Consider the following 20,996-nt stretch of genomic DNA (forward strand, 5'->3'; position numbering starts at 1 on the left):
ATGGTGCTGTAAATTTGCAACCGAACCGAATAGTCTTTGACAACGATAATCAAATGTAAGTATGGTTACGATTGATCACGTCTAGTTGATTCACAAAAATATCTAATTATTCAGGGGGGTGTAGAATTTAGAGGGGAATTTATTCTATGTGAAAATGTTTTTGTGAGCAATCTAGATTCATTGCAGGGGATGATTCTTCGATTAGTTTTTGAGACGATAGTTGATGTAGTGTCAAAAGTCTAGCTACGACGTATCATTAGTTTGCTTCAATTGCTATATGTAGAAATGTCATAGTTAATGACATGTTTGATCCTCGATCTAGTGGTTTCGCTAACCGAATTAGATATAGAAAGAGATTAAACATTATGAAGAGTTCGTCTCATAATAAAACTTACTTTTGGTAGGACGCAAATAAGTGTTCTCGTTTGAACAAGACGTTATTCATTGACAATAAATGAATAGTTTTCAGGTGGGACATTGCTACAAGCTGTTTGTTAAGATGAGTTCATATAATTTTTGTTGGGAGAAATTTTGGGAGTCAAAGATTAAGTCAAAGACCTCTTTTTTTGGATGAAGCCTTATTCACAGTGTAATTCTTACAGATAATATGTGCATGAAAAAATATTGTATTATGGTTAGTCGTTGTCGTATGTGTCATGAGGAGAAAGAATCAACAACTCACTTACATTTGTCTTGTCGATGGGTGGCTAGTATATGAAGTCTTTTATGGAGTATCACTAAAATGTGATGCCCGAGTCTTTGGGTAGTTGTTGGAAAATTTGGATTGATGCGATTAATATGGCAGGCCTACATAATTAGGTTACCATCCAAATTATTTTTTGGTAGACTAACTGGTTGGAGAAAAATCGTCGAACTTTCATTGATTGTAGTCGTCAAATGCGTATCATTCATAATGTTATTATTATGATACTTTCTGAGATTCATTCCGGAAAGTCAGTAGAGTCTGTCGGGAAATTAATCATCTTCTCGAACACTTACGAGCTCGATAACCTATTGAGTAACGTTTATTATTTTTTCATTGTTTTTTATATTTATTTTCTCTTTATGCAATGTTTTTGACATTGTGTTCAAATAATTTTTCATCATTTTTAAAATAAATGCACCTTTTTCAAAAAAAAATTGTATAACAAATATCTACATATTATATATTTTTAATATTTTAAAAACAAAAGTAAATTTGACATTAGAATAAATAAATATAATATTTCTTATATATATATATATATATATATATATATATATATATATATATAAAATAAACAAAACTTCTTTGACTAAAATAATAATAATAATAATAATAAATAATAATAATAATAATAATAATAGAGTAGGTATGAGATTTAAATAATGGGAAATGATTGAGGCTGCCACGGATGAAAAGAGAAAATTAAAAAACAAATGTTAAAATATATACACTAAATTTTCATGTTACACTGTCCTATGATCTCTTAAATAATATAATCGCAGAAAGAGGTTGGTAAATCAAAATTTTGGCCAACTCATTGGTAGTCAAATAATTTTTGTTCTTCTCCCCCTGTCCAGATTGATTTGTGCGATGATTATGATCAGTAGGCTATATACATATCTGATCCAAGAACAATGATCGGTCCTTCTTTCACCACCGCCGATACTACTACTACTCCTTTTCTAGCAGTAGCAGCAGACGACATTGTTGAAGGAGTTTCCGACTACAAAGGCCACCCGGTGCTCGAAAGATCAAAGTTCGGCGGCTGGAAATCTGCATCCTTTATTATAGGTAATAATAATAATAATAAAATGCATACCGCTGACTGATTTCATCTTCATTCAGACCTTAAACCATTCGCGCAGGGGTTGAAGTTGCCGAGAGATTTGCCTATTACGGCGTAAGCTCCAACTTAATTAGCTACCTGACCGGTCCGCTGGGTCAGTCCACAGCAACTGCTGCAGCAAACGTCAATGCATGGTCAGGAGTTGCTTATTTGTTACCGCTCCTTGGAGCCTTTGTTGCCGATTCATTTCTAGGTCGTTACCGTACTATTATCATATCTTCCTGTCTCTACACCCTGGTTTGTTTCTTCCGCTCTCAATAGTTGTTCTCTTTCACTTTTTGGAATTTCTGTATACTATAGAACTTGCACCTTTGATGTGTCTATATAGGCAATTGGGCTATTATTCCTTTCTGCTGTTCTTCCATCTGATTGCTTCTCGGATTCTTCTTCTCCTCCACTGGTTAAGGTTGTCATCTTCTTCTTTGCACTATACCTGGTAGCCATTGCTCAAGGAGGACATAAACCTTGTGTACAAGCTTTTGGAGCTGATCAGTTTGATGCACAAGATCCTAAAGAATGTAAAGTCAAAAGCTCATTCTTCAACTGGTGGTATTTTTGTATGTGTGGAGGTTCTACTGTATCCATCTTAATAATGAGCTATATACAAGATAACCTCAGCTGGGGTCTTGGGTTTGGAATCCCTTGTATTGTCATTATCTTTGCACTTGTCATATTTTTGTTGGGCACAAAAACATACAGATTTGGAACCACAAGTGATGATGGAATAAGAAGAAGCTACTTTAGTAGAATTAGTCTTGTATTCATCAAAGCAATAAGGAATTGGCGAATCAAAGAGGAAGAAGCTCATGGAGTAGCACTAGGTTCTCAACAATTCAGGTAAAAAAATCTAAGTTTTCTTTTTTCCTTTTAAACATGGAGTTTGTTTTTCGTACTATCAAAACATCATTTCTTTTAATATGATTTTTTGAAAAAATGAGACGGTATTTAATTGCTAGGTAATACTCAGTCGCAAAACTAAAATTTGAAATCTACTCGTGTTAAAATCTTTTCACAAATATATATATATATATATATATATATATATATATATATATATAACATTGTGGGTTACCTAAAATGTATAAGTAACCCATAAGGTAGATTCGCCCTTCACCCTCCAAAGTTGGGGTAGGAAACAAAACTAAATAAGTTCAATTTATGATCAAGTAGTCCTAAGTTTTCATCCACAAAGAAGAACAACTACATAAACAAAAATTAGATGTGAGGACTAAGGATACAGAGCCACAAATTAGAGTTATGGGCACAAGGATAATCTAAGGAAAAAATTTAGGTGTTGAACTTAAAATAAAAATCAAATTAAAAAAAATGCACTTGGGAGAATCAAAATGAGGGCAGAATATAGATGTTTATTTAAAAAAAAAATACTAGACTACTATTCTATTATAATTTGATAAAAAAAAAATTGAATAGCAGCTCTACTTAGACAGTCTCTTTGAAGTTGTTCTCATTTTTCTTCGAGAAGAGCAATTCCTTGAAATCTCTCACATCTAATGATCTTCTTAACATATATCTCCATGAAGGATGTCATCCCTTTATTCTCTTGATACATACTATGTACACATTCCTCATTCAATATCCATTTCAACAGGATAATGGTGGAGAAGACCAATTACAATTGCATAATGTTACAAAGCTTTATATAAAGTACTGAATGCTCCTACAATATATTAAAGAGCTTTTAATAAATTATTGTTCTTGTTATGATATGACACAAAATACTTTTTTTACCATACTTATACAAACACAATTAAAAGGAAAATTAATGGAAAGAAAAGAAGAAAGTTGAAGGGTTAAAGACATTAACAAACCTATAATATTACCTTTAAAAATGAGTATTACAGTAACATTCAACCAAAATGCGATAATAATCTTGAACTAAGAAGGGTTTGATGTTTGAGAAATAAAAATCCCATTAGATTTTTGTATCTTGAGAATGTGAATGATTTGCCTCAGGTTACATAAGATATCAGAGGGGAGTCAATTGAGTCCGATCAATTGGTTGAAACCTTTTTGTGTTGTGTTTTTTTAAATGTTTTTTTTTTCAAATTTTTGTAATGTTTTTATCGCTATGCTTAAATAATTCTCATTTAGATTATTTTGCATGTTCTAAATTAAAATATCCAACCAAAGAATCACCCAAACTTGACAAATAATATCTTTAATTGAAAATTATTATTGTAACTAGATTATAATCATTATTTCAACTTCACATTTGTCTCTTTTTCGATATTAATATTGGATCATTTCACAGGTTTATCAACAAAGCCTTGTTACAATCACCTGCAAATTCAAACAAAGTTGACAACACTTGCACCATAGAAGAAGTTGAAGAGGCAAAGGCAATTCTAAAGCTTGTTCCAATATGGGGCTCATGCCTTATATATGCCATTGTATTTGCACAAGAGAACACTCTTTTCACCAAACAAGGTGTCACCATGGATAGATCAATTACTCCAAGCTTTAACATACCACCCGCCACCCTTCAATCCTTGACAAGCCTCTCCATTGTCATCTTCTTGCCCATCTACGACCAAATATTCGTTCCAAAAACAAGAGCAATTACCGGAATACCCTCTGGCATAACCATGCTCAAAAGGATCGGATTTGGGATCTTCTTATCCATCGTTTCCATGTCAATTGCTGCTATAGTCGAGAGAAAGAGGCTCATAACCGCTTTTCATTATGGGCTTATAGATAAACCAAAGGAAACTGTTCCAATTAGCATTTGGTGGTTAGTACCACAATATATCTTGTTTGGCATATCGGCTGTGTTCACTATGGTTGGTTTACAAGAGTTCTTTTATGATCAAGTGCCGCCTGAACTGAAGAGCGTCGGTCTTGCCATCTATCTTAGTATTTTGGGAGTGGGGAACCTTTTAAGCGTCCTTCTTATTTATGTGATCGAGACTATTACTAATAGAGATGATCGGGATAGTTGGTTTTCGACCAATTTGAACCGGGCTCATTTGGATTACTTTTATTGGCTATTGGTTGGGCTTAGCATGTTCATGTTTATAGTTTATTTGTACTTTGCTAGACGTTACATTTACAATCGACGAGGGATGAACACTATTATATGAGATACTTGTTTCTATTGGTTCTCCCATCCAATGTATATATTCACTATTAGTATATCCATATTAATCACTTATTTGTCTCTCATGAAATGTTTGTAAAAAATGTAAAACAAATATCAACTTTATATCTTAGATTATTTGTCCTCTTCTAGAAGTTCCTTATGAAGATGTGACCATTGCATTATTTAACCCTAAGATGTAACATCATCTCCTGAAAACCATTTTTTTTGGTCACTTAACATAGATAAAATTATCATAGTTGGTGTGGTCCACAATCAAATTATAACCTTGTTTTTTAAGGAATTACATAATCTTATATAACAATAAGGAACGTACTTTGAAGAAACTTTTTGATATTTATTGTCTTTTATCCTTTTGTCATCTTATTAATTTAGTTATTAGTTAGTAGAGAATACTTCAGTGATAAAGCTGAATTCAAGATTTCATGCCAATTAAGATTTAAATTCAAAATTTATGAAAAAATGAAAAGATATAAAAGAAAATAACTATTTATTCACAACAATTTAACAATATAAAAGAAAATGGGAGAAAATAATAATAATTTTTTTGAAAAAGATTTATCAATATGATATCATTTATATAAATGATAGTCGTTTAAACATAACGATAAAAACAATACAAAATATGTAGGTTCACATTGTCATCGAACACACACGAAACACATTGATATTGATCATTTATGAGCAACACTAAAATATAAGCAAAAAATATTCATCAACGAACAAACATAACATAAAATTTAGCGCTAATGAGCTCAGAGATTCTCAAGAAGCTTAATGAGTTCATCGACCGTCTTTATCGATTTTCTAAAAAAGATCTCTCATATCGCATATAAGTTAATAATGTTATAGAGTAAACATATCAATGAACCGCGATCACCAAAAGTATTAGTGTTTCTTTCTAATCAAATAGTCCAGCAAAAGAATTAATTAATTAGAAAAAGTATTAGGGTGTGTTTGATGAGGGGAATTGGAATTGGCATTGGCATTAGAATTCTAATTCCAATTCCAATTCCATGAGAATTGGCATTGAATTACAATTCAATTCATATGTTTGGAAAAATTATAGAATTGTAATTCAATTCCAATTTCTATATTTGTAAAATAAAATATCGGTTAAAAATGTTAACTTCTTAAATATGTTTTCACGTTTTTGGCACGTTTAATACGTTTTTGACATGTTTAACACATTTTCACACTTAAAACATATTTTCACACTTTTAACATATTTTTAACGTTTAACATATGTTTAACACGTTTTGAAAATTTTAATACGTTTAACATATTTTCACACGTTTTGACAAGTTCAACACGTTTTTCACGTTTAACATGTTTAACATGTTTTTCACACGTTTTTGGCACGGTAAACACGTTTTTGGCATGTTTAATACGTTTTTCACACGTTTTACACATTTTTGACACGTTTAACATGTTTTTCACATTTTAGCACGTTTAATACATTTTCACACGTTTTTCACGTTTAACACGTTTTTCACACATCTTTCATGTTTTTGGCACATTTAACACGTTTTTGACACTTTTAATACGTTTAACATGTTTTTCGCACGTTTTGATAAGATTAACACATTTTTTATGTTTTTGGTAAGTTTAACACGTTTTTGACATGTTTAACACGTTTAACACATTTTTGACATGTTTAACACGTTTAACATATTTTCATACATTTGACACGCTTAACACGTTTTTGACACGTTTTACACATTTTGGCACGTTTAACACGTTTTTAACATGTTTAACATGTTTTTGGTACGTTTAACACATTTTGAAACCTTTAACACATATTTGGCACATTTAACATGTTTTCATGTTTTTAACATGTTTAACACATTTTTGGCATGTTTAACACATTTTTGGCACATTTAACACATTTTAAACATGTCACAAGTGTGTTAAACGGGCCAAAACATATTAAACATGTCAAATTGTGGTAAATGTGCCAAAATTTATCAAATGTGTTAAACGTGCCAAAAATGTGTTAAACATACCAAAACGTGTTAAACGTGCCAAAAACGTGAAAAACGTGTCAAAAACGTAAAAATGTGTTAAACGTATCAAAAATGTATTAAACATGCCAAATAAGTGAAAAACTTGTTAAACGTGCCAAAACGTGAAAAACTTGTTAAATGTGTCAAAAACGTGTTAAATGTGTTAAAAAGGTGTTAAACGTGTCAAAAATGTAAAAAAACATGTGAAACGTGTTAACAACGTGTTAAATGTGTTAAAAACGTGTTAAATGTGTCAAAAATATGAAAACGTGTTAAACGTGCCAAATATGTAAAAAACTTATTAAACGTGTCAAAACGTGAAAAACGTGTTAAACGTGTCAAAAATGTGGTAAACGTAAAAAAACGTGTTAAATGTGCCAAAATATGATAAATGTGTTTAATGTGTTAAAAACGTGTTAAATGTGTCAAAAACGTGAAAACGTGTCAAAAAAGTGTTAAACATGCCAAATATGTGAAAATTTGTTAAACGTGTCAAAATTTGCAAAACGTGCCAAAATGTGAAAAACATGTTAAATGTGTCAAAAATGTGTTAAACGTGTCAAAAACGTTTTAAAAACGTGAAAATCGTGTTAAACGTGTCAAAAACGTGTCAAGGATGTGAAAAACGTGTTAAATGTGTCAAAAATGTGTTAAACATGCCAAAAACGTGCTAAAAGTGCCAAAAACGTGCTAAACGTGCCAAAAACATGAAAATATTTTAAACGTGTGAAAAACGTGTGAAAACATTTTAAACGTGTTTAATGTGTGAAAAACTTGTTAAACATGTTAAAAACGTATTAACTTGGAATTACAATTCCGATCTAAAAAGATTGGAATTGAGAACTATCAAATTACACTATATTGAATTCCATTGGAATTCTAATTCTAATTCTTAATATTAAAGTGTTTAACAAACATAAGAATTGGAATTGGACCCTCCAATTCCAATACCAATGTCAATGCCAATTCCAGGGTTACCAAACACACCCTAACATTTTTAAAACTCAAATAAATTGTGTTTTAAGCTGAAATTTAAATTCTTATATACATAACTGTAATGTGGTGTAAAACTGAAATGTAAATTCTTATAAACTGAAGTGTAATGTCTGATATACTAAGTGTGATGTTTGATACACTAAAATGTGATGTCTAATACACTGAACTCTGAAGTATAATGTTTAATACACTAAAGTGTGACGTCTAATACACTGAAGTGTAACGTCATTTAAAATAACTATAATTTCTGATAAACTCAATTGTAATTTCATTATAACTGAAATTTCAATTCTTGTATAATGAAATTTAATTTTTTTTTACACTAAATATTAACGTTTATTTTAAAACTCCACTAAATTGTGTAAATTTAAATTTTTATATATTAAATTGTAATGTGTTTTAAAACTGAAATACAAATTCCTATAAATTGAAGTGTAATGTTTGATATATTGAACTGTAATGTCTAATACACTAAAGTGTAATGTCTAGATACACTAAAGTGTAACGTCTTATAAATTGAAGTTTAATGTTATTTAAAATCAATTGTAGTTTCTAATGAACTCAACTGTAATGTGAATATAATTGAAATTTAAATTCGGATATACTTAAATGTAATTTTTTTACATTAAACATTAACGTTTTTAAAACTCAATTAAATTGTGTTTTAAACTGAAATTTAAATTCTTATATACTGAATTGTAATGTGTTTTAAAACTTAAGTGTTTTTTTTATTATAAAATTAAGTGTAATGTCTGATATACTGAAATGTAATGTATGATGCACTAAAGTGTGATGTTTGATACATTAAACATCACACTAAAATGTAATTTCTTTTACACTAAATATTAAAGTTTTTTTCTAACTCACTAAATTGTGTTTTAAATTGAAATTTAAATTCATATATACTGAACTGCAATGTGTTTTAAAATTGAAATATAATTTCTTATAAACTGAAATGTAATGTCTGATACACTAAAATATAATGTCTGATACACTAAAATATAATGTCTGATACACTAAAATATAGCATCATTTAAAATCAACTATAATTTTTGATGAACTCAATTGTAATGTCATTATAACTGAAAATGGATCCAGTCTGATTCTTAATCCGGTGCGGATTAACTCACGGTTAAAACTATCATTTCAACCACCATGCCGATTCTAAAACCTTTTTATAAGATATTCTCCTCTGAAATAAATTTGGTGGAAAGATGAAGGGGTTGATTCCTTTCTCTATGTGTTTGACCTTCACATACAAGTCTATAACATAGTGTGATGCAATGCCTAATCCAGCAATGAGATCCCTTTTAAATTTGGAGAAACTGTGATCACGACCCCATTCAAGGATAGAGAATAACGAAGTTTCATTTCTTATCTTTCAACATTGACTTCAGATATCTTCATTTTCTTCACTTCAATTTGCTATTCTTCGATGCATCATAGGAACCATAGAGAGATGAGACATTGGTGAGACAAGAGACGAGAGTTTTCTATGAGAAGCCATTAGAGAGACGGCAAGATAGATAGAGAGGATGCAAGAATGCTCGGAATGTGCGAAATAAAGAGAAGGTTAAGGTTTAATGAATGAAGGGAATGCGAATAGTGAATGCCCTTTTTTTATTGGAAAATTTGATGAAATGGCCCTACTAATAGCCTTAATTCCAAAAAAGGTCCGCGCCTGATAATGTTTGCAAAATGGGCCTTTTTGTCCTGCGAAAAGTCTGTAATACCCCTCACGCGCCTGTTTTACCGCTCAATTACGAGAAATGTCATTCACGCATTTTCATCTAAAAAGCGTGAGTTGATTAACGCATTTTAGATGAAATGCGTGAATGATATATTTCTCGCATTTGGTATTTCTCGCATTTGATATATTTCTCGTATTTGATGTATTTCTCGCATTTGGTATATTTCTCGTATTTGCAGGTTTCCTTTCTCTTTTCTTTGGCTTCCTATCGTCTGGATTTAGTAAAGACGACGATAAATCGTCCTGCCCGTGATCTACTCCGCCGGTAACGATCTCCGGCGAGAAAACAGAGTCGTCTTCTACCTTAGGCGAAAAGTTGATCATGGTTGGAAGAAGTGATTTTCCATGGGTTAGATCTTGTCCAAATATCCTCGGCGAAGCTTTTCCCTGTGCGGCGTGATAAGCTTTGAATTGAGATTTAACCAATTGAATTATACTCTGATCTTCTGGAAATGATCCCATCGAACAACCCAATTCAACTACACCCGATTTGACATGAACGAAAGCCACGGTCTGAAACTGCGCCATCTTGGCTAAGAATGATCTGGTTTGATAATGTTCTAGACAACCCTTAAGATTAGAAACCCAAATGGGTCGACCAGTATTAAACAATTGAGAAGGAATCGATGGTTTATCGAATGGAAAACAATAATACATGGAAATCAGATAAAACATCTGCAAATCAGAAACAGAATCAAAACCAAATACAGATCTATTATTATTATTATTATTATTATCTTGTCTTCCTCCCCTCCAAAGCAAATTTGTAACTTTTGAAGAACCTGTCTCCTTCGATGATTCAGATCTCCAATTTCACCTCCAAATGCGAGAAATACATCAAATGCGAGAAATATACCAAATGCGAGAAATACCAAATGCGAGAAATACCAAATGCAAGAAATATCAAATGTGAGAAATACCAAATACGAGAAATATATCATTCACGCATTTTCATCTAAAACGCGTTAATCAACTCACGCTTTTTAGATGAAAATGCGTGAATGACATTTCTCGTAATTGAGCGGTAAAACAAGCGCACGAGGGATATTACAGACTTTTTGCAGGGTAAATTAAAAGACCCATTTTGTAAAAATTATCGGGTGCGGGCCTTTTTTGGAATTAAGACCATTAGTAAGATCATTCTATCCAATTTCCCTTTTTTATTTGATATTTTATGTCACTCCCTTGTCATGCTAATTATTATTTTATTATATATATATATAAAAAAAAAAAAGAAATTATTGGGAAAAGGAGGTTAAAAATATGAATTCGAGTGGGAATGCAATCTAATTCACTTATCTCTTCTCTCTCCTATTAATCTTCTATATATAATAAGCAAATTTGTTTGATCAAAATAATAATAATTTGATTTAAAAAATATAGCCTCTTAAGAGAGATTGTGGATCTGGCGAAAGTGATTCGTGTCGTGATATAAAATTATGGCCAACTGATATAATAGCTTCACAGGTAGCCTTTATATCTATCTAGTCAAATAAATCCAGGCCTTTCTTCTCCAGATCGATTTCTGCGATTATGATCATCATCAGGCTATACATCAATCTACAGATCCAAGAACAATGATCGCTCCTTCTCTCACCACCGACGTCGTCGATACTACTCCTCTTCTAGCAGGCGACATTGTTGAAGGAGTTTCCGACTACAAAGGCCGCCCTGTGGTAGAAAGATCAAACTTCGGCGGTTGGAAATCTGCATCCTTTATTATAGGTAATAATATTAATATAATGACTGATTTCACCTTCATTCAAACCTTAAACCATGTTCTCGCAGGGGTTGAAGTTGCCGAGAGATTTGCCTATTACGGCGTAAGCTCCAACTTAATTAGCTACCTTACCGGTCCGCTAGGTCAGTCCACGGCCACTGCTGCAGCCAATGTCAATGCATGGTCAGGAGCTGCCTGTTTGTTACCGCTCCTTGGAGCCTTTGTAGCCGATTCATTTCTAGGTCGTTACCGTACTATTATCATATCTTCCTGTCTCTACACTCTGGTTTGTTTCTTCCTCTGATTTCTGAGACAAAACTTAGAATTAATATCAAATTTGGCTCTAAAAGTTGCACTTGAATGTTTCTATATATATAGGCAATTGGGCTATTATTCATGTCTGTTGTTCTGCCATTTGCTGGGGTTTTAGAATGTGGTGGTGGTACTTTCTCGGATTCTTGTTCACCTCCACTGGTGCAGGTTATCCTCTTCTTCTTTGCACTATACCTGGTAGCTATTGCACAAGGAGGACATAAGCCTTGTGTACAAGCTTTTGGAGCTGATCAGTTTGATGCACAAGATCCTAAAGAATGCAAAGCCAAAAGCTCATTCTTCAACTGGTGGTATTTTTGTATGTGTGGAGGTTCTACTGTATCCATCTTGATAATGAACTATATACAAGATAACCTCAGCTGGGGTCTTGGGTTTGGAATCCCTTGTATTGTCATTATCTTTGCACTTGTTATATTTTTGTTGGGCACAAAAACATACAGATTTGGAATCACAAGTGATGATGGAATAAGAAGAAGCTCCTTTAGTAGAATTAGTTTGGTATTCATCAAAGCAGCAAGGAACTGGCGAATCAAAGAAGAAGAAGCTCCTGGAGTAGCGCTAGGTTCTCAACAATTCAGGTAAAAAATCTATGGTTTTTTTTTTTCATTTTAAACATGGAGCTTGAATGATGTTTTTGAAAAAATGACAAATTCATTGCTGCTACCCAGTGTCGTGTAGTTCACAACACCCGGGGAGGAAAACAAAACTAGATAAGTTCAAGTTATGATCAAAGTAGTCCTAAGTTTTCATCATGAAAACCACAAAAAAACACAACTACATACAAAAATTAGATATAAGGACCTAGGAATAGAGCATAAATATAATATAAGGAGCAAATTTAGGGGATTTGAGCTTAAAAGTAAGAAAAAAAAATTTCAAAATAAAAATGCACTTTAAGAGAATTAGGGATGACAATAGGTACCCGTCGTCAGGTAGTAAAGTACCTATCTCCAAACCCGATATTCATTTTAACTACCCGATCCCGAAACTGATAGGTATCTCTATTTGTATCTTCATCCCTGATTCGTCGGGTATCTAATCCCCGACAGGTACCCATCACCCGATTAAATATTTATAAGATTTTAGATGTTAAAAAATAAAAAATATAACTCTAAAACTAATGATATAAAAAAATAAAAAAATTATTTACTCGTACTTAAAGAAGAATGAGAGGTGGGAAATAAGTGTTATTAAAAAATGTGAAGATGAATACTAATGAGATTTTAAATATTTTAGTTCACTTGAAAGATGGGTAAATATAATAAATGATATATTTATTATAATGTTTAAAAATTTGAACATTAACAATATATATATATATATATATATATATATATATATATATATATATATATATATATATATATATATTAATATTAATAAAAATAAAAACAAAAACAGGTAACAGGTTTGGGTTTCACACATTCCTCATCCCGACCCTGAACTCGATCGAGTAACCTCCTACCATTCTCATCTTGACCCGGATTTAAAATATTTGACCCCGACTATCGGGTACCCATGGGTATCGAGTATACAGGTATATCGAACTAAGGGTAGAATATAGACATTTATTTCAAAAAAATATTAGACTACTAGTCTATTATAATTTAAAAAATTTGAATACATAGAACTTTAGTTGATAATAAATTTTTATTTTTTAATTGTGCCCTCTCATAGGAAAGGGTAATAATTAAAAAACAATTACACCCTAGGCCCAGGGCACATGAAACTTTGATAATAAAGGTTCCCAGCTGTTTAAGTCCAAATACTAGCTCTACCCAGATATTCTCCTGTCTAACTCGCCTCTCATAGTTGTTCCACACTTCCCCATTAATATCTCCCTTTGAAGTTGTTCTCATTTTTCTTTGAGACACTTCTCGCAATTCCTTCAAATGTCTCGTCTTTCTCCAAATCACAGTATCTGTTATAACGAAACGCGTGAGAATGACGTAAACAATAAACAGACAAAGATTTAACGTGATTTACCAATATAGAACTTGACTACGTCCACCAAAAAGAGAGAAATTATTATTGAGAAGATTGTTTACAGAGATGATATAACAAATTAGGGTTATAACACGAGTTTATATAACACTCGGTCCTCTGAAACCCTAATACAGAAACCTTAACAAACAGAGAATTGAGTCGGCCCATTAAGAAGGCCCAACTATTCAAGTCTATTCAACAAATCTCCACCTTGACTTGAATTCTCTCACATGTCGCAGGTGCATTAGTCAATGCCCAGATCTCCCAAATACATTCATCAATGTCAGATGACCCAGATGCACTCGCCGATGCTGGATGGCCCAGATACACTTGCCGATGCCGGATGGCCCAGATGCACTCGCTAGTGTCGGATGACCCAGATGCATTCGCCAGTGTCGGATGACCCAAATGCACTCACCGGTGTTGGATGACCCAGATGCACTCGTCGGTGCTGGATGACCTAAATATATTAGTCAATACTAGATAGCCTAGATGCATTCGTCAATACCAGATGACCCAGATGCATTAGTCAATGCCTAGATGCATTAGTCAATGCCCAGATAATCAAGATGCATTAGTCAATGCTCAGATGGCCCAAATGCATTAGTCAATTCCTAGATGTTCAATCTTCTCTATCTCTCTTCTAAAGTTGCCCCTAGGGCAACTAACAGTTTCTGACGTTAAGCAAGTCCAAACAATGTTGGAACTTGCTATGAGGATTGGCTTGGTGAACATATTAGCAGAATTGTTAGCAGTTCTTACCTTTTTTACCTTTATCCTCTTCTCAGTCTTTAGGAAATGATATCGCACGTCAATATGCTTAGTCCGTTCATGATGAACTTGATCTTTGGCTAAGCATATAACACTCAGACTGTCACAGAAGACAGTTGCTTGATCCTAATATAGGCCCAGATCACTAATTAGTCCTTTCAGTCATATTCCCTCTTTAGCAGCTTCTGTTAATGCCATGTACTCTGCTTCTGTTATAGACAAAATCACAGTAGGTTGTAGAGTCGCTTTCCAACCAACAACTGAGCCCCCAAGAGTAAATACATAACCAGTTATAGATCTTCTACTATCAACGTCTCTAGCATAATCAGAATCTGAATATCCAGTAATCAGACATTGTGTATCACCTCCATATATGAGACCAACATCAAAAGTTCCCCGTAGATACCTGAATATCCTCTTCACAGCTTGCCAATGCTCCTTCCTTGGTTGTACCATAAATCTGCTCACAACACTCACTGCTTGTGCCAGATCTGGTCTTGTACAAACCATAGCATACATCAAACTCCTTACTGCACTAGAATAAAGATCTCGAGTCATATACTTTTTCTCTTCATCTGTCTGAGGAACAAACAAAGTAGTAAGATGAATATTAGCAGCACAAGGTGTATCTATAGGTTTAGCTGATGACATCCCAAACCTTGACAACACCTTCTCAATGTAACCTTTTTGTGATAAGAAAAGTTTATTCTGGCCTCTATCTCTAAGAATCTCTATTTCTAGAATTTTCCGAGCTGCTCCTAGATCTTTCATCTTAAACTCAGCATTTAGAAGATCTTTTAGATTTTGAACATATGTTTTACTCTTTGCTGCTACCAACATGTCATCTACATACAGGACTAGGTAGATGAATGAGTGATCCTTCAACTTATTGTAGTACACACAACAGTCATATGCACTCATCTTGTAGTTAAGAGACATCATAAAATTGTCAAACCTCTTATACCACTACCTTGGAGACTGTTTAAGTCTGTATAAAGACTTCTTCAACTTGCAAACATATTTTTCCTTTTCTGGAACTTGGAAACCTTCTGGCCGAGTCATGTATATTTCTTTCTCTAGCTCTCCATGTAGAAAAGTTGTTTTCACATCAAGTTGTTCGAGCTCCAAATCCTGATGTGTCACTATTTCTAGTAACACCCTGATAGAAGTATGTTTGACTACTGGTGAGAAAATTTTGTTATAGTCTATTCCCTCCTTCTGATTGAACCCCCTTACAACAATTCGAGCCTTAAACTTGACTCCTTCAACAACTGTTATACCTTTCTTTTTCTTGAAAACCTATTTTCAAGTAATAACCTTTCTCCCTGTAGGCAAAGAGACTAACTCCCAAGTATGATTTTTATGAAGTGATTCCATCTCATCTCCCATTGTAGTGAACCACTGTGTAACTTCAAACTCGGATACAACTTCTTTGTAAGTGGATGGTACAGATGTATTCACTTCCTCCTCAGCAACCTGTAGTGCATAACCAACCATATCTTCATAACCGTATCTCTGAGGTGGTCTAACTTCAATCCTCCTTAACCGACCTTCAGCTACACTCTCATGAATAACTTCAGACCGTTGAGAATCTAATTGTTCAGACTCTGGTAGCTGGTTGAGATGGTAGGTGACCCTCAACATGGGGTTCTTTTTCCTTTTGTAAAGTAGTTTCTTACTCTACCTGTTTGTTAGTACTACTACTTTCTGCTACAGATTTCTCAATAGAGTTAAGTATAGAGTTCTCATCAAAGATGATGTTTCTACTCAGAATAACTCTTTTTTCCGATGGAGACCATATTTTGTATCCTTTTACACAATCTCCATAGCCCACAAATACTCTTTTCTTCGCTCTTGGCTCTAGTTTACCATCACTGACATGATAATAAACTATGCAACCAAAGACTTTTAGACCTGAATAATCAGCAGATTTTCCAGACCATACTCGTAAGGTGTTTTGTAGTATCCTAGTGTGAGGCCCACGATTTATCAAATAACATGATGTAGTCACCGCCGCTGCCCTAAAACTTTTATCAAGCTTTGCATTAGAGAGCATGCACCTTGCTCTTTCCAGTAATGTCGCTGCCCAAAAGCTTTTATCAAGCTTTGCATTAGAGAGCATGCACTTTGCTCTTTCCAGTAATGTCTGATTCATTCTTTCACCTATACCGTTTTGTTGTGTCGTATGCCTTATCGTGCGACGTCGAGCAATCCCTGCATCTTTGCAGAACTGATTGAAATCAAATGAACAAAACTCTAGACCATTGTCAGTTCGCAACCTTTTGGTTTTCTTTTCAGTTTGATTTTCCACCAACGTTTTCCATTCTTTGAAGTATCTAAAGGCTTCTCCTTTATTTCTCATGAAAAACAACCAAGTCATCCTTGAGAAATTATCAATAATTGTCAAGAAGTGTCTCTAACCTCCAATAGATTCAACGCTAGCTAGACCCTAACAATCTGAATGAATATAATCAAGTGTGTCTTTTGTCGTGTGAATAGCCTTTGGAAACTTGTTGCGATGTAGTTTCCCAAAAATACAATGCTCACAGAAGTCAAGACTCGTGATCTTGTGACCTCCAAAAGGATCTTCCTTTGCTAGAATCTACATCCCCCTTTCACTCATATGACCAAACCTCACATGCCAAAGTTTAGTCATATCATCCTTGTGAATCTTTGAGGATGTAACAGAAACATAACCCGAGATAGTAGAACCCTGCAAGAAATATGGAGTGTCATTCTTGACACCTTTCAGAATAACATCAGAACTCTTGTAGACATTCAGAACTCCACTTTCACCGTTGAACCAAAATCATTTACTATCTAACATACTTAGAGATATCAAGTTCTTAGTAATAAGTGGAACATGTCTAACCTCATTTAGTATACAGAATCTACCATCGTGTGTCCTGATCTTGATTGATCCAATCTCAACTACCTTACAAACAGAACTATTGGCCATAGAAATACTGCCACCATCTACTTGTTTATAAGATTCAAATCACTCTATTCGAGGACAAATATGGTATGAAGCTCCAGAATCAAGAACCCATGCATCAGTTTGATGGGTATGACCATCTACCACTAGAGCAATGTCATCATCAGATAATATATTATCTTCTACAACAACTGCAGAACCAGAATCAAATTTCTGTGGATTTTTCTTCAAAGGGCATTCATTCTTCCAATGTCCTTTCTCTTTGCAGTAATTGCAGATAGACTTAGGACCCTTTGAAGTAAACGACTTGTCGCGTTTCTTCTCTTTCCCTCGCCCATTACTTCCGCTGGTAAACAACCCTGGAGCTTGACTATCTGTAATTGTACCAGACGCCATATGACGTAGATCCCTTGAATGAATGGCAGACCTGACATCTTCCAGACTTACTGTATCTTTCCCAACAATGAAAGACTGGACAAAATTTTCATATGATGGAGGCAAAGATACTAACAAGATTAATCCAGCATCTTCATCATCAACCTTAAAATCAATATTTCTTAATTCTAACATAATAGAATTTAATTGATCTAGGTGTTCTCTGATTTGCATACCTTCCTGCATTCGTAGAGTGAACAAACGTTGCTTCAAAAACAACTTGTTGGTGAGTGACTTCGTCATATAGAGACTCTCTAACTTTAACCATAACCTAGTGACCTTCTCCTCTTTTGAGACCTCGATGATAACATCGTCCGCAAGACACAACATTATTGTTGAATGCGCCTTCTCATCCCGAATGGCCATCTCAACGGTTATATCTGCTCCTGACGACACTTTTAGTGCCCCTCATAGACTCTGTTGTTTTAGCAAAGCCCGCATCTTGATCTGCCATATGTTAAAACTGTTTCTCCCCATGAACTTGTCGATTTTAATGTTCACTACTGTCATCTCAGTTGAAGAACAAACATTCAAATAACCTGAAGCTCTGATACCAGTTTGTTATAACGGAACACGTGAGAATGACGTAAACAATAAACAAATAGAGATTTAACGTGGTTCACCAAGATAGAACTTGGCTACGTTCACCCAAAAGAGAGATTATTATTGAGAAGATTTTTTATAGAGATGATATAACAAATTAGGGTTATAACACGAGTTTATATAATACTCGGTCTTCTGAAACTCTAATACAGAAACCCTTACAAATAGATAATTGGGTCGGCCCATTAAAAAGACCCAACTATTCAAGTCTATTCAACGATCTTTTCATGCCTACAATCTCTCACAACATTTAATTATCTCCTTAACATCTCCATGAAAGATTTGTCACCCCTTTATTCTCTTGATACATAATCGTCCAATTCCTCCTCGGTGGAAAAGAACCAATTGCATGATGTTACAAAGCTTTGATATTAGGGAGTGAATGCTCTACAAATATTAAAATGCTTTTAATGAATATTTGTTTTTATTATGACATGGCGAAAAATAATTTTTTAACATACTTGTACAAACACAATCAAAAGAGAAATTGGAAAGAAAATAAGAAAGTCGAAGGGTTAAAGAATGGACATGTTTGGAAACACTTTTTTTCTTTTTGTAAAGAAAGAGGAAGAAAGATATTCGATTTTCTCTCCACAAATTTATTAAATTTGTTTATATTTCAGAACATTATCGCATCTAAATTAATACTTCAATAATACATTTAATTTTTTTTTAAAATAAATTAAGTATTTTCTTTTGTCCAAGGGCGTTTCCAAATTGGTTCATTAACAAAGATAGTATTACAAGAACATTCAACCAAAACATACTAGTGATAATAAGCTTGAAATATGAGGGTTTGATGTTTGAGGAATGAAAATAAAACATTCTGAATAAAATAGAAGGAACATCCAACCAAAAAATCACCAAAACTTGACAAATGTTATGTTTTTTTTTTGTTAATTGTCATTGTAGCTCAATTTTACTAGACAAATAATACCTCTAATCATTATTTCCTTCACATTTGTCTCATTATTTTGATAGTTATATTGGATGATTGTATCATTTCACAGGTTTATCAACAAAGCCTTGTTACAATCACATGTAAATTCAAACAAAGTTGACAACACTTGCACCATAGAAGAAGTTGAAGAGGCAAAGGCAATTCTAAGGCTTGTTCCAATATGGGGCTCATGTCTTATATACGCCATTGTATTTGCACAAGTGAACACTCTTTTCACCAAACAAGGTGTCACCATGGATAGATCAATTACTCCAAGCTTTAACATACCGCCCGCCTCCCTTCAATCCTTCACAACTCTCTCCATTGTCATCTTCATGCCCGTCTATGACCAAATATTCGTTCCAAAAACAAGAGCAATTACCGGAATGCCCTCCGGCATAACCATGCTCCAAAGGATTGGATTTGGGATCTTCTTATCGATCGTTTCCATGTCAATTTCTGCTATAGTCGAGAGAAAGAGGCTCATAACCGTTTTCCATTGTGGGCTTATAGATAAACCAAAGGAAACCATTCCAATTAGCGTTTGGTGGTTAGTACCACAATATATCTTGTTAGGCATATCGGATGTGTTCACTATAGTTGGTTTACAAGAGTTCTTTTATGATCAAGTGCCGCCTGAACTGAAGAGCGTTGGTCTTGCTATCTATCTTAGCATTTTGGGAGTGGGGAACCTTTTGAGCGTTCTTCTTATTTATTTGATCGAGACAATTACTAATAGAGATGATCGGGATAGTTGGTTTTCGACCAATTTGAACCGGGCTCATTTGGATTACTTTTATTGGCTATTGGTTGGGCTTAGCATGTTCATGTTTATAGTTTATTTGTATTTTGCTAGACGTTACATTTACAATCGAGGAGGCAAGGGCACTATTATATGAGGTTCTTCCATCCAATGGTTCTTCCATCCAATGTATATTGTTTAGCATGTCCAATTATTCACTTGTTTGTGTCTCTTGAACAGTTTGTAAAAAATGAAAAACAAATATCAACTTTATGAACTTATTTGTCCCCTTCTAGAAGTTTCTTATGAAGATGTGACCATTCCATTATTTAACCCTAAGATGTAACATCATGTCCTGAAAACCATTTTTTTTTGTCACTTAACATAGATAAAATTATCATAGTTGGTGTGGTCCACAATCAAATTATGACCTTGTTTTTGAAGTTAATTACATAACCTTACTAAATTTTGATAATTATTGTTTATGAAGAAAAAGAGAATTTATTAATTAGAAGAAAGAAAGATAATTAAGAAAGGGAGGGTTGGGTTATGATTGTGTCTATACTAATTAATGACTGATTAAGTACTAATCTCATTTTGTTTAAGAGAAAAAAAAATGATAGAAAGAGAAGGATGGAAAGAGACTTCATGATGACTTTTATCTTGGTGGGTATCAATGATTTAAGAAAGTGGTTAGGTTTTGTTTAATTTATTTGTAGTATAATTCATTCCATTTATTGGCTAATCACTTTGATACATAACATTCAAGAAATATATAATAGAGAAAAAGAGAAAGAAGAAATCAAACTAGTCCTATATATGACAGCTA

At 33.6% G+C, this 20,996-nt stretch overlaps 2 protein-coding genes across 2 annotated transcripts; both read left to right on the forward strand.

Moving 5' to 3' along the window:
- Window positions 1-1,620: 1,620 nt before the first annotated feature.
- LOC124909908 (protein NRT1/ PTR FAMILY 5.10-like) lies at window positions 1,621-4,952 on the forward strand. The gene is made up of 4 exons (XM_047450536.1): window positions 1,621-1,777; window positions 1,852-2,069; window positions 2,161-2,669; window positions 4,105-4,952. Exons 1-4 carry the CDS (start codon window positions 1,621-1,623, stop codon window positions 4,931-4,933), a joined length of 1,713 nt encoding a protein of 570 aa, XP_047306492.1. The 3' UTR covers window positions 4,934-4,952.
- Window positions 4,953-11,185: 6,233 nt separating this feature from the next.
- On the forward strand, window positions 11,186-20,327 carry LOC124910693 (protein NRT1/ PTR FAMILY 5.10-like). The gene is made up of 4 exons (XM_047451370.1): window positions 11,186-11,427; window positions 11,491-11,708; window positions 11,801-12,333; window positions 19,496-20,327. The coding sequence occupies exons 1-4, from the start codon at window positions 11,280-11,282 to the stop codon at window positions 20,322-20,324; spliced, it is 1,728 nt and encodes a 575-aa protein (XP_047307326.1). The 5' UTR covers window positions 11,186-11,279; the 3' UTR covers window positions 20,325-20,327.
- The last annotated feature ends 669 nt before the right edge of the window (window positions 20,328-20,996 follow it).

The sequence above is a fragment of the Impatiens glandulifera genome, chromosome 7 (genome assembly GCF_907164915.1).
Source record: "Impatiens glandulifera chromosome 7, dImpGla2.1, whole genome shotgun sequence".
NCBI classification, from domain to species: domain Eukaryota; kingdom Viridiplantae; phylum Streptophyta; class Magnoliopsida; order Ericales; family Balsaminaceae; genus Impatiens; species Impatiens glandulifera.

Excerpts from the sequence above, each read along its gene's own strand:
- LOC124909908 (XM_047450536.1), top strand. The coding sequence starts at position 1,621 with ATGATCGGTCCTTCTTTCACCACCGCCGATACTACTACTACTCCTTTT. Across the intron at positions 1,778-1,851 it reads ATCTGCATCCTTTATTATAG|GGGTTGAAGTTGCCGAGAGA; the intron begins GTAATAATAATA and ends CCATTCGCGCAG. Across the intron at positions 2,670-4,104 it reads CTAGGTTCTCAACAATTCAG|GTTTATCAACAAAGCCTTGT; the intron begins GTAAAAAAATCT and ends ATCATTTCACAG.
- LOC124910693 (XM_047451370.1), top strand. The coding sequence starts at position 11,280 with ATGATCGCTCCTTCTCTCACCACCGACGTCGTCGATACTACTCCTCTT. Across the intron at positions 11,428-11,490 it reads ATCTGCATCCTTTATTATAG|GGGTTGAAGTTGCCGAGAGA; the intron begins GTAATAATATTA and ends ATGTTCTCGCAG. Across the intron at positions 11,709-11,800 it reads CTTCCTGTCTCTACACTCTG|GCAATTGGGCTATTATTCAT; the intron begins GTTTGTTTCTTC and ends CTATATATATAG.